The following is a 14,864-nucleotide window of genomic DNA, read 5'->3' on the forward strand; positions in this document are numbered from 1 at the left end:
ACTTGGCTACATCTTTTGAAACATTGTCTTCTAATTATTTGAAGAATATTTACCACTAATTTTATATTTAAGGATGTCGTAAAGAAATGAAATTGATGATTTTTTTATCGATGAAGAAGACCGACAGTTAACAAGGATTCATTGCCGTCCCAAGGCAACAAAATTTTGTTTATTGGACTCCTACTTTTCTTTGCATTCGTAGAGGCCGGTGAAAATTCTCTGAAACTTGGACAATCGTTTTTTAACTTCTTCGCTTACAAGTGACAGCTGAAAGGTACATATAACTACTAATTAAACTACGGCTATACCTTAGGCCAAATAAGTGGCAGCCAGGGTTGCTGGATTACAAGGGCGTTGGAGTCATGGGTTGAGTCTAGTGACTTGTTGATTTCCCTTGAATGCGTCAATGTGGTGGTTACATGTCTGCTCACTACTGTTGCCTTAATGCTTCCGTACAGGACAGATGCAGTAGCCTTGTCATACTTGAAAACAAAGGGGGACAGTTCTCTCACATTAGGTTGTGTTTGGTTATTTTTTTAAAATAAAAAAGATAAAAATAGTTAAGATAAAGAGGAAGTGTTCTGGTATGATTTTTGTTTTAAGATATTATAAATTCATTTCAAAACTGTTTTAAAAATATATTTATTTTATATCTTTATTTTAACTCTTACAATCAAACATGTTCGGTCTTATCTATAACTATCCTTTATATATATTAAAACACTAATCAAATATAGCCCAACTTTCTCGTGATTCCTCGTGATCCAAATGTTTATGGAGTTGTTATAGTATATACGACGCATGATGTGAGAAAGTTTATAAATTTTGTTTAATATTTTGAAACCACTAATTGTATATCTGATGTTCTGATTCCGGATATCCTAACTGTTTCCTTTTCTTGATCACATAAACTTCCCTCCATCTTTATTTTTTTCCATCTTCAAAAAGAGAAAAGAATAGATAGAAAGATCATAGCAATTTGCTTACGCAAACAAATACGACTTGTCCACTTCTATGTTACTTTGACCCTTGTAGATTGGAAACCGTACCTGTATTCCATCTGTTACAGAAAGCAAAATAGTTCAAAGTTTTCCCAGTTGCTAATGGACACTCTTTCTTCAATGCTAATTATTATTACGAATCTACTCCTTCTATTCTCTAGATTCTGTAACACAGCTAATACACTTACTTTGTCTCAATCTATTCGTGATGGAGGGACAAGAACCTTAGTTTCGAAATATGGAAGTTTTGAGCTTGGTTTCTTCAGTCCTGGAAGTTCCAGGAACCGTTATGTCGGAATATGGTACAAGAACATCCCAGTTAGAACTGTTGTTTGGGTTGCAAACAGAAACAACCCAATCAATGATTCCTCTGGCTTCTTGATGTTAGACAACACAGGAAATCTTGTACTTGTCAGCAATAACAATAGTACTGTTGTTTGGTCATCAAACTCAAAGAAAGCAGCTCAGAATGCAATGGGAGAACTCCTGGATTCTGGGAATCTGGTCTTAAGAGATGAGAAAGATGCCAATTCTGGAATCTACTTGTGGCAGAGTTTTGATTATCCATCTGATACATTGCTTCCAGGAATGAAGCTTGGATGGGACTTACGGATTGGACTTGATCGGCGGCTATCAGCATGGAAGAGCCCTGATGATCCATCTTCGGGAGATTTCACATGGGGAACACAACTACAGAGTAATCCTGAGTTAGTTATGTGGAAGGGGTCCAAGAAGTACTATAGAAGTGGTCCATGGAATGGTATCGGGTTCAGTGGTGGGCCGGAGTTAAGGATTAATCCAGTTTTTTATTTTGATTTCGTCGACGACGGGGAGGAGGTTTATTACACATACCACCTCAAAAATAAATCCTTAATCACGAGGATAGTTATGAACCAAAGTACCTATTTTCGGCAGCGTTACACCTGGAATGAAATCGATCAGTCATGGGTACTCTATGCAAATGTGCCGAGAGATTACTGTGATACTTACAATCTTTGTGGTGCCTATGGAAATTGCATCATTAGCCAGTCGCCAGTTTGTGAATGTTTAGAAAAATTCACGCCTAAATCACCTGAGAGTTGGAATTCAATGGACTGGTCTCAAGGGTGTGTACGAAATAAGCCACTAGATTGCCAGAAGGGAGATGGATTCGTTAAATATGTTGGTTTGAAATTGCCAGATGCTACAAATTCTTGGGTAAACAAAACTATGAATCTCAACGAATGCAGGTCAATATGCTTACAAAACTGTTCTTGTATGGCATATACAACTACAAATACTAAGGAACGCAGTGGCTGTGCTATTTGGTTTGGCGATCTGATAGATATTAAACAGTTTCCAGCTGCGGGGCAGGAAATATACATTCGCTTGAATGCTTCAGAATCAAGTGAGTGCTTATCCTTACTCTTAGTTAATCCATGAGTATTTATAATATATTTAATCATCATTTTGCAGCTTCTCTAGTTTCTTAGCTGTATTGTAACTATATTTCTTTCTCTCTCTCTCTTTCTTATCGATCATGTAGAGGCTAAAGCTGCATCTAAGATAAAGATGGCAGTGGGAAGTGCACTGTCTATTTTCGTGGCATGCGGGATTCTTTTGGTCGCCTATTACATCTTCAAAAGAAAGGCAAAACTCATAGGTAAAGTTACTTTGATTGCTTTCAGTAAATGAGCATCTTGTTTTTTGCGAGTTTAATAGAAAGGAACAGCTTTTTAACTGGCTTTGAGCTTATCGTTGGTTAGACTTTAGAGAAGCCGAGAAGGTTCAATGGATTTACAATTAGAACAACTGAAATAACTACATGACTTAGCCTTGATTAGATAGTAGCATTCAGGAAAATTACAGAGTGAAGTTCTGTATTGCCTCAGTTTTGTAATCATTGTCGCAACTGCTATCTTTGATCTGAACAATCAAAATCTTAGCTCATTATTCATTTCTCCTCGTTTATCATGTATGTGATTCCCATTTTCTACTGTCTGAGAAAACAGGAGGCAACAGAGAAGAAAATGACCAGATAGATAGTGGACCAAAGGAAGACTTGGAGCTACCCCTATTCCAGTTCACTACAATAGCCAATGCCACCAACGGCTTTTCATTCAACAACAAGATAGGAGAAGGTGGTTTTGGACCTGTGTACAAGGTAAATTTCTCAATTTTGAGTGAAATAGCTAAAAGAAAAACGAAGTACCTCATTTTATGTAGAAGACTGGTCCAACATTCTCAAATTGAAGCGAAATGACTATATTAACTTCTAGAGCCCAGTTTTAGTGAGATAAGCATAAGTATTTTGGGATGCCATTTTCTAGGGTACTCTAGAAGATGGCAAAGAAATAGCAGCAAAAACGCTATCAAGGAGTTCTGGACAAGGAATAAATGAGTTCAAAAATGAAGTTATACTGATCACAAAGCTTCAGCACCGAAATCTTGTAAAACTTCTTGGCTGTTGCATTCAAGGAGAAGAGAAAATTCTGGTTTATGAGTACATGCCCAACAAAAGCCTCGATTCCTTCATTTTCGGTACTTTTCTAAACCAGACAAGCTTTGATGTCCTATCGTTACGTACGTCTTTGATTTTAATACAATCAAGCTTGTTTCTAGGTGTTTAAGTGGCATGTTGCACTAATTAACAAACACTTGACAGATCAAACAAGAGGCAAACTGTTAGACTGGTCCAAGCGTTTCAGCATTATATGTGGTATTGCTAGGGGGCTTCTATATCTTCATCAGGATTCCAGATTGAGGATTGTACACAGGGATCTTAAAGCAAGTAACGTTTTACTTGATAAGGATATGAACCCAAAAATCTCTGATTTTGGTTTGGCCAGAATGTTTGGTGGAGACCAGACGGAAGGAAACACAACCAGAGTTGTTGGGACTTAGTAAGCACTTACCAATTACATGCCATACTTTATTATTTTTATTTTATATTTTGTTAACAAAGAACATAATTTGTTTGCTGTAGAGTCAAACATAAGAAATCTGTTTATGAGCCAGATGCAATACTTACATTTATGTGTTTGTGTTTAAATGACATTCGGCAGTGGTTATATGGCTCCTGAATATGCTACTGATGGGCTCTTCTCAGTGAAGTCTGATGTTTTTAGCTTTGGAATCTTAATGCTTGAGATAATAAGTGGAAAGAAGAGTAGAGGATTTTATCATCCAGACCATAGCCTAAGCCTTATTGGACATGTAAGTGTCAAGGTTCATTTTCTTACTTGCGTCTGCTGAACAAGTGTATGACGGAAAGTTCCTTTTCTTTTCTAGGCATGGAGATTGTGGAAAGATGGAAAACCTTTGGACTTAATTGAGGCGTTTCCAGGAGATTCACGCAATTTATCAGAAGTGATCATGAGATGCATAAACATTAGTCTCTTGTGTGTGCAGCAGCATCCTGATGATAGGCCAAGCATGGCCACTGTGGTTTGGATGCTAGGAGGTGAGAATACACTGCCTCAGCCAAATGAACCAGGCTTTTTTAAGGGTAGCGGTCCGTTCGGACCATCTTCTTCATCAAGCAATATTGAATTATCTTCGAACAATGAATTTACTGCCTCACTCTTGTATCCTCGGTAGTTGATTGTGCTGGATGAAATGTTCACAATTTTTGATATGTTCCTTGTCACGACGTGAATTCCAGCTCCATAATTTCCAACTCCATAATTATCTATGTTGTTTATTTAATTGATGTTATGAATAATTTGAGTTATGATTATGTGAATTATCGGTAAATTATGTGAAATTACCGGGTTTATTAGTTAATAAAGAGGTTAACCGGATATGGGGTAATTCATATGGAATTGCTTAATTGTTTGGCAAACAAAAGAGGTTAACCGGATGCTGGGTAATCCGAATGGAATTATCAGATTGATTGGCTAACAAAAGAGGTTAGCCAAATGCTGGGTAATTCATACGGAATTACCAGATTGATTTTGACCGGCAACGCAGGAGCGGTGTTGAAAGGACTCTTCACCTACGCTAAGCCTCAGAACGAACATATCAAAAGAACAAGTTATTTAAAACTACGCAGCATTTCATAATCTTCAGAAATATTAAATTTTTCAAACTAATGAAACTAAATGATAGTTCAAAACTTCTCATCAGTAATTAAATAAAAAAACAATAATCCATAATACTCATTACATTATCAAAAATCCAAACTTAATTAAAACAAGGTAATAGTAGAGCGTCTAAGACATCGAATCAAAACTAAAAGGAAAACTCGCAAAACAAGCAAGACACACTGACCAAAATTGAAGAAGCAAGAACACTCAACAAAGTCCACCTGCTATAAAAAACTAAGAACTTGAAATAATATTAAGAATGAGGGGTGACTTCAACCAACTCAGTGAAGGAATAATATTTAATATACATTATAGATATTAATGATATTAATAGTTTGCAAGTTGATTTATCTTGATATAAATATACATATACATATGCATACTAAACATATTATCATAAAATAGTGTAATACATGTCAGAGATCAGATGACACCCGAAGGTGACCACTGTGGGATGATCAGTCGCCACAAGCTGATGTTTCTCTCACCAGCTAGGTATACAGAATATTATGTGCACATAGTCTAACTACTCTCCGTTAGCATGGAGTTACTGGCAAGTCCTATATCAAGGCATAATAGATATTCACATAATCATCAAAGAAATATATATCATATCGAATAGAATTTAGCTCGACGGAATGTGAGTGCAATTCAAGAATAAATGAGTACTCGGAAAATAAAGTAACATATATAAATATTCAAGAAATTAACTAGTCGTACTCACACTACCAGAAATTCGCTAAATACCAACGGATTTACCGACGGAATATTTCTATCGGTATTTTGAGGTCAAAATTACCGACGGCCACTTTCCGTCTGTAATTCAGTCTGTAATTATCGACGGAAACTTTTCCGTCCGTAATTCAGTCAATAACTAGCGACGGAAAATTTCCTTTCAAAATTTACCGACGGATTTTTAACACATCACCGATGGAATAAATTAAAATAATAATTAATTTTATATCCGTCGGTGAATCCGTCGGTAAAACTGCCATATAAGTTTAAGTGACCGCCCGTTCAGTTCATTTTTTCTTCTCCTTCGTTTCTCTCATTCGGTGAATCCTCTCCATTCTTCAAAGCTTTCACCTCCAATCTCTAGCAAGTTTTCTTCATCATCTTCATCAGTTTAAAAGATTAGTGTTTCCTCTATTTCATTTTACTTTAATAGTTTTTTTTTGCTATTTTTTTTGTTATTTTTTTTGTTTTGGTGTATTTTTTGTAATGTAGATAAAGTCTATGGTTTTTTTTGCATAATTCATTGCTAAAGTATATAGTTTTTTTTTTGAATTTATTGAATATTTTTTATTGTTGTATTGCCATAATTATTATTAGTTAATTTGTTGAATTTTTATTGTTAATGTTGAATTTACCATAGACTTAGTAATTGAATATATTGGAATAATTATTAATTTTACTTTATTATTGCATGATTTGTGTTTAATTTTTTTCATTTATTTTGATTGTTATTCTAGAGTTTTTTTTTAATTTATTGTTTTGTTGTATTGGCATAATTATTGAATAATTACTTGAATTGTAATTCTTAATGTTGAATTTACCGTAGAATTAGTAATTGAATATGTTGGAATAATTATTAGTTTTACTCTATTATTGCATGCTTTGTGTTTAATTTTTTCCATTTATTTTGATTGTTATTCTAGAGTTTTTTTATTTATTTATTGTTTTGTTGTATTGGCATAATTATTGAATAATTACTTGAATTGTAATTCTTAATGTTGAATTTACCTTAGGATTAGTAATTGAATATGTTGGAATAATTAGTATAGATTGGGTAAATTGGTTGTGGCTATTGTTAATATGTGCAGGTTTGTGGATTTGGATAGTATCCGGTATAGGGAAGGTGCTGTCGAATTTTTTTTTTACATTTGAATTTAATTATATAATTATTTGTATCAAATTGTGTAGATACGTAGAACGAAAACCAGAGCTGATCGCTCAGGTGCGGTCGCAACTAGTTCGTCTAGCAGCGAGGATGATATTTCCTTAGGTGCCTCTCAAGAAGAGGCACCTACACCACCTGCGCCGTCAACCGATGCTGCCTCTTCCAGCGGTACTTCACAACGCAGAGGTGGCGTGCCTTCGCAGCGGAATCAATTTACCCGCAAGTACAAGGCACAGTGGAAGGACGACCTTTCAATGTAAGTTTGTTAAGGTTTTAGTTTTTTTAAAAAAAAATTACAACATAATTTATGAAGTAATCACTATTGAATTTATTTCATTTATTTTCAGGTTCACAAACATTGAAGCCGCCCGAGTAATATCATCGGCGTTTAAATCGTCGATGGAGATTCCATTGTTTCAATGGAGTCAGATGTCCAAGCATCCTGAATGGATGCCTCAAATCAATGCATGGTTTAACAGGTTTGAGGTTGGTATTAATTTATAATTTTCAGCTTATTAATATAGTTGTAAATAAATTATTATTTTTATTTAAACTTGTTTATTTATACAAAGCACAAATTATGCTGGGACATTGAGCATAACACTATTGTGAGGAGGGTGTGGGAAAATCACGCGGCAACTAGGTAAGATCGAAAACAATACAGGATTTTTTTTAGACAAAAATTTATGTTTCGAAATGTAATTTTTGGTTACGTGAAGCAGGTTGCGTGATTTTTGGTATGAAGCACAGAAAAAGGCAAAAAAAATCGCGAGGGATAGGGGTTTCCAAGGCTGGAACGATGTTCCGGTTTGGAGGGATTTCAAACCGATATACATCCCGGAAGATATATGGCCGCACTATCTTGAGCACGTGACGTCTGAGCGGTTCACACGATGCTCACAGTCCGGTGCTGGCAACCGGAATCGGCCAATTCATGGCGGGGTGACAACTCACACTGGCGGCTCCGTTCCATTTGCTGCACATGCGAAACGGATGGTAAGATTAATTTAAATGAAATATATCGTTAAATTTAGTTGTTGTTAATATATCTTTTTTCATTATAGGCTGCGTCTCTTGGACGTGAGCCAAGCCCGATGGAGCTGTTTGTGGAGACGCACGTGCGGAGTCAAGACCGCTAGAAGGGGGCGCAACAGTTCGTTGATAACCGTGCTCAGCATTTCGTGGTATATTTGTTCAACCATTTCAGGAGACCTATAATAATCGGTTGAGGGAGAGATACGGGGACGATACTTTGACCCATCCGGAATTCGATCCGGATTTGTGGATGGAGGTTGGCTCGTCAGGTGGACCCGATAAAAATCGGGTTTATGGGCTCTCCAACACTATGGCCGACAACTTGCGGTCGACCCGTAGTGTTTCAACCGTTGGGAGCTCCCAATCAATATCGAGCTCCCAATCTAAGGAGTTTGTGGCTTTGCAGCAACTCACCGAGAAATACGATAACCTACAAGCGGAGTACGTACAACTCAAAGTGTCTCATGCACAACAAAGAGCGGAACAAAGAGCGGAGTCTAAGCAATTCAAAGCGTCTCAAGCACAACAAAAAGCGGAGTATGAAGCGGCTCATGAACAGCAAAAAGCGGCTTATGACCAGCTTTACGAAATGATTATGAAATTGTCAAATAGCGGAACATGTGTGCCTAATCCTTTTTGGCCGTATAACCACCAGCCTCCGCCAGGATCTCCTCCTCCTCCTCAAGCTCCATCATCTTGATATTAATTTGTAATCAACATTATTTACCTTTGTTTTTTTTTTAAACATATTCAGTTTGTAATGAATATTATTTAACTTTGTTTTTTTTTTATGTTTAATATAAATTTTATTTGCATAATTGGTTTGTATTACAATTAATTTTTATAGTTTTATATTATATATCCTAAATAATTTTTAAAAAACAAATTAAGAAAAAAACTATTACCAAGGATTTTACCGACGGATGAATTCAGTCGGTATTTTAGACACTCACCGACAGAATTACCGACGGACTTAATCCGTCGGCATTTAACAGTAGCTTCCACAATCACCAACGAATTTACAAACAGACATATTCTGTCGGTATTTCATACACTCACCGACAGATTTACCGATGGATAGTTTCCGTCGGTCAATCACAATATACCGACGGAATAAAATCCATCGATATATTTCAAGTGGGAATCTTTTTTTTTTGCGCGCAAATTCCGTCTGTAAAACCATCGGCAAATGGTTTTTTTATTTTTCCGACCGATATAGCGACGGAATGAGGAATCACCGACGAAGGGAAAGCCGACGGACGTAATCCGTCGGTGAGTACGTCGGTAAAAAAATCATCAACGAACTTCTAATCACACACCAACGGAATTTGTCCGTCGGTAAAACTGTGAAATCTTGTAGTGTCATTATATAATCAACATGCATATTTATTTATATTACATGCATATTAAAAATTATCCCACTCACCCGAAAAAATATAGAACTAAAAGGAATGTTAGTGAAAGACCCGAAAATCATATTGAGGATCGTTAGGAGAACCTACAACAAATATACGAAATATACTAAAAAAATCAACCCAAAACAACACAATTTAAAGACTCTAATGCATAAAAAAAAACCAGGTTCAGTCTCCTAAGTTTAGGGACTAAAACAATAATTTTTCAAAACAGGGATCAAAACGTAATTTTACCAAAATTGGAGGACCAAACTATAAATACATAACCATACTGAAATTCCACCCATAAACCATCCTCAATTTTGTCTATAACAAACCAGGGACCGGACTGTAATTTTTTTATAAAGTTTAGGGACTAAAATGTAAATTCCCAAAATTGAGGGACCAAACTAAAAATATTCCAAATCAATTACCAAACTGAGATTCATCAGCCTTAACCTCATAATAACACTACCCAGAATCTCAAAAGACATATCGGGGTCAAATTATAATTTTCCAAAGTTTAGGGACTAAATTGAAATCCTTAGTTTTATGAGGAGAGGGTTTTGACGGCCATAAGAATTAGAAAAGAAAAAAGTAATTCTCTTGCAACTTTTCCTTATATACCTAGGTTGACTTAGGTTAGGTTTGGGTTGACTTGGGCTTAGGTTTGGGCCAAAAGTTTAGGTCTTACATTCCTCCACTCGCAAAAGTCATTAAACCTATTTAAAGGTATATTGAGTTTTTAGATGTATTAGTTGATTAGTTTTGAATGCATTCTGCTTTTACCTTATCTCGAATTTGGATTAGAATTGCATCTATTTAAATGCACATTTTTAGTTTTTCTTTTTTTTTTTTAAGAAACTTTATCTAATACAATTTGCTTTTGCCTTTTTTCCTTTTAACGAGTAAGAGTGTATGAAGGGGCAAAAAATTGTTGTTCTAGGAATAAGACAACAATAATACCTAAGAGATGGATGGATTAGGTGCTCCACTAATTATGTCAAATAATGCAAATAAATATACTAAGCACATATAACACAATAACCAACAATATAATTAGAGTGCTTAAAGTAAAGAGATAAGGGAAGAGAGATTACAAACTCGATTTTTAACATGGTTTGGCAAGTCTAAATCCACAAGTCAAGTACCAACCGTACTTGAATATTATACTCTTTTACTATTCCAAGTGAAAGATACAATGCCCTTGATGAATCTACACCAAGTAATTACACAACTTGAAGATATTCCATCTTCAAGATTTTTCCCTTGGTGACAATACTTCACCAATGCCAAGAGTTTATCCAAACTCTCAAGTGTTTACAATTATGATTTGTTTACAACAAGATTCACACTCTAAAATAGCATTTAGGATGATTGAAGGTGTGTAAGTGTAATGAGTGTGAGATTTTATACTCTTATGCTAAAATATAAAGATTTAATTTAACACAACTCAGAGTATGTTAGGATTGATGATTTCTAGTTGGTTGTTATTTTAGAATAGCTTCTATATCATATATGTTCATAAAGCTCACTTTATTTTGCATAAAAGAGCTATATATGTGTTTCCAAAAGAAACTAGTCTTTTATAGCCATTGGAATGTCTCTGACGACTATAAAGGTTGACCAGTTAAAATGACCATATCATCCGATCGACCGATTCCTACAAAATTCCTAAGAGTTCATCACAAATGAACAGCGGTCAACTGGTTCAATTGGTATGCCCAAATTGTCGACCAGTTCAGCTTAAAAACCAGTTTTAGTAGTTTCGAACCTGGTAAAACTTGAACCGATTAAATGTATATTAATCTTATTTATGCATGCAATGTGAAGTGTGAGTTTATTTTAGTTTTCTATTATGTAAGATATAAAGATATAACAATAAGCTCTAAAATGAGTCCTTAATCTAAGTCTTCACTTGCTTCGCATCTTGGACTTGTTGATGGATTTCTTCATTCAATTCCATATGCTTGTTGATGTGATCTTCATATAGAACTTTTTTAAACTTAATCTCATCCAAGCATATCATTAGTCCATTTTCCATTTAATTATTATCATCAAAATACAAGATATTATAAATATTAATATGTGACCCATAGGTCACCAATCTCCTCTCTTTTTTAAGATATAAAGATATTATCTCCTCCTATATTTTGCAATTTAGTGTGCACTTAATAAGAGATAGAAATAGAACTAGAAAGCACACTATCTAGGAAATGAGGGCCCAAATGTGCACTTAAAAGAAATAGAGATAGGGCTAGAATGCAAGCTATCTTGGTGAGGGCTCAAAGATATGCTCAAAAGAAAATAGAGATAGAGATAAGGCTAGAAAGCACACCACTTAAATGATGACGGCTCAAAGACGCGTTAAAAAAAAAGAAGAGATAGAGCTAAAAATTGCACAATCTGAGTATGTGGGCTAAAAGGTACCCTTAATAGATAGGGCTAGAAAACACCCTATTTGGTATACAAGGGCTAGAAAGTGCACTCGGAAGGAAAGAGATCTGGCTAGAAAGCGCATTATCTGATGGTTGAGATAGGGTTAGAATGCATGCTATCTAGAGTGATAAGGGCTCAAAAACAAGCTCTAAAGGAAATAGAGATAGAGATAGGGCTAGAAAACACATTACTTGAATGATGAGGGCTCAAAGATGCGCTAAAAAGAGAAGAGATGGAGCTAAAAATCGCACAATCTAAGTATGTGGGCTAGAAGATACCCTTACTAGATAGGGCTAGGAAACGCCCTATCTGATATACGAGGGCTAGAAAGCACACTCGAAAGGAAAGAGATCAGGCTAGAAAGCATATTATCTAATGGTTAAAGGCTTAAAAGCTCACTAAAAAATAAAAGATATAGGGCTAGAAAGCGTATTATCTTAGTGATGAGGGCTCAAAGACGCACTAAAAAAGAGAAGAGATAGGGCTAGAAAGCTCATTATCTGAGTGATGAGGGCTCAAATACGCACTTACAGAAAATAAAGATAGGGCTAAAAAGTGTATTATCTTAGATATGAAAGCTCTCAAAGACACTCAAAGACACACTTGATGGAAATAGAGATATGGCTAGAAAGTGCGCTATCTGAGATATGAGGGAATGAAGGCGCACTCGGAAGGAGATAGGGGTAGAAAGAACACTATCTAATGGTTGAGGGCTTAAAAGCTCACTAAAAAGAGAAGAGATAGGGTTAGAAAGCGCATTATCGGAGTGGTGAGGACTCAAAGGCACACTTGAAGGAAATAAAGATAGGGCTAAAAAGGGTATAATCTAAGATATGAAGGCTCTCAAAGGCATTCAAAGACGCACTCGATGGAAATAGAGATAGGGCTAGAAAGTAAGTTGTCTGAGATATGAGGGAACAAAGGCGCATTCGAAAAAAGATAGGGTTAGAAAGCGCACTATCTAAGATATGAGGGCACAAAGGCGTAGTCGAAAGGAGATATGTTAGAAAACACTTTACCTATAAGATGATGGCTCAAAGGCACACTTAAAAGGAAAAAGATAGGGCCTAAAGGAGCATTATCTAAAAGATGATGGATTAAAGACGCGCTTAAAAAATGATTTGCTGGTAAAAAACTAGTCTATCAAAGATCAAAGTATAATGCATTATGATCAATTTTGATGTTAGTTTCAAACAAACTTGTTCTAAGAAGAATTCAAGTGATTCATGTGTACAGGTTTTCATATTTATTAAAATCTTTGTTTTATTGTTTTGGTAAAGGTATGAAGTGACCTTTTATTTCGTGTTTTGTTGGTTAATAGGGTTCAAGTTTTAATTTAAGGGTTTCAGAGAACCAGTCTTTAAAACATTCATTTTATTTATATGAATAATGAAGCTTGTTTTTTATGAGAAAGCATTGTCTACTAATCCAGATTGCCTGTCTTTGATTAGAAAGGGCCTGATTGGGCAGGTATCGTTGGCTTTAACTTTTGGTTATGAAAAAAAAAAGATATTTATAAACTCAAAATGTGTTAAAGGGATTTCTAAACTAATGATCATTAGTGCTTGTTTTGAGGCCTTTTTTATCCATGAATTTCTAGACCTTCGGATTGATTTGCAAAATAGTCTGTCACGCCCCTAATGTCGGGTTAAGGCTCTTTCTCTTTATTTTCTTCATTTGGTTTTGAGCATTATCATCATATTAGCAATTTTTTTGGTATGCTCTAGACTCTTTGGATTCTTTCATGCCTCTAGCTTTATTTAGGCACCTTTAGTCATTGACGATCATTTCGCTTATTTGGATTACTTTTCTTTGATTCTCGCACTTACCCCTAGTATGGGGTGTGATCTTAGTCAAAGTCATTTCTCAACAAAAAACTTACTAGGCTCAATAAGGACATTAAAAGATATATTTTTAGTCTTGTGAAAGGATTATCAAAGATGGTCTTTTCTTATTTCAAATAGATGCATTTAGGATCGGTAAGTTTTGTTTTCTTTCATGCGAACATGCAAAATGGTTTCTCATTATTCATTCAGCTAAAACTTAGCTTTTAAGTCATCTTGTGGTGTTTGGGTTGTTCTTCAAGTTTTTCTAAGTGTATGGTCACCTTTCTAGGAGATCACTTGAATTTCCAGAACTTGTCTATTACAACAAACACCAATTTGACTTCTATTTTTGTACTAATACTTTGATTTTTCTAAAAACCTCTGTGAAAACATGAGATCATGCTTAGAAGAAGGAAATACACCAAAGAATTCTTAGCCAAACTTTAATTTTTATTGATTGATGGAAAGAGTACATCAGGCATGGTATTTTTTTACAATGTCAGAGTTTATAGGTCTAGGCAGATCTTCCCCATTCATATTGGTTAAGATTAAAGCTCCTTATAAAAAAGCCTTTTTCACCACATATAGTCCTTTATAGTTTGACACTTATTTACTTGGATCTTTTATTGATGCTAGTGATATCTTCTTCAATACTAGGTCTATTTTTTAAAACACTTTTAGCCTGACCTTCTTATTGTATGGTTTAGCCATTCTACTTTGGCACAACTGGTGGTGACAAATGGTCGACAATCTCTTTTCATCAATAAAGTTTAACTGCTCAAATCTTTGTTTTGTCCATTATAATTCATTCAGTTCTACTTCCTTTAATATCCTTAATGATGGAATCGCTGCTTCTAAAGGAGTTGCACTCATAGAAGTTATAATTGTGGTGTGGTGTGCGTGAAGCGCATATAGAAGCATCTTATTCCAATCCTTGTAGGTGACCACCATCTTTTGAATGCTCTTTTGAGATTCTTATTAGCTGCCTCAACAACTCCATTCATTTTTGGTCTGTAAGGAAAGGAATTGAGGTGTTTAGTCTTTCATTTGGTGCAAAACTCAGCAATAAGCTTTCCATTGAAATTTTAAGCATTGTCAGTAAGCTATAGCAACATATCAAATCTTTCTCAATGAACTTCTTGACTACTTTATATGTCATATATGCATAATAGTTAGCCTCTACCCATTTAGTGAAATAGTCA

At 35.3% G+C, this 14,864-nt stretch overlaps 1 protein-coding gene across 1 annotated transcript; it reads left to right on the forward strand.

The window, feature by feature from the left end:
* The first annotated feature begins 866 nt into the window (after nt 1-866).
* LOC133688842 (G-type lectin S-receptor-like serine/threonine-protein kinase At4g27290) lies at nt 867-4,725 on the forward strand. Its single transcript, XM_062108467.1, has 7 exons — nt 867-2,388; nt 2,527-2,643; nt 2,993-3,144; nt 3,311-3,521; nt 3,646-3,883; nt 4,046-4,196; nt 4,272-4,725. The coding sequence occupies exons 1-7, from the start codon at nt 1,104-1,106 to the stop codon at nt 4,578-4,580; spliced, it is 2,463 nt and encodes an 820-aa protein (XP_061964451.1). The 5' UTR covers nt 867-1,103; the 3' UTR covers nt 4,581-4,725.
* Nucleotides 4,726-14,864: the final 10,139 nt, after the last annotated feature.

The sequence above is a fragment of the Populus nigra genome, chromosome 1 (assembly GCF_951802175.1).
Source record: "Populus nigra chromosome 1, ddPopNigr1.1, whole genome shotgun sequence".
NCBI lineage: Eukaryota > Viridiplantae > Streptophyta > Magnoliopsida > Malpighiales > Salicaceae > Populus > Populus nigra.

Coding starts and splice junctions, on each gene's coding strand:
- LOC133688842 (XM_062108467.1), top strand. CDS start 1,104: ATGGACACTCTTTCTTCAATGCTAATTATTATTACGAATCTACTCCTT. Junction 2,389..2,526: donor CTTGAATGCTTCAGAATCAA/GTGAGTGCTTAT, acceptor TCGATCATGTAG/AGGCTAAAGCTGCATCTAAG. Junction 3,522..3,645: donor CCTCGATTCCTTCATTTTCG/GTACTTTTCTAA, acceptor AACACTTGACAG/ATCAAACAAGAGGCAAACTG.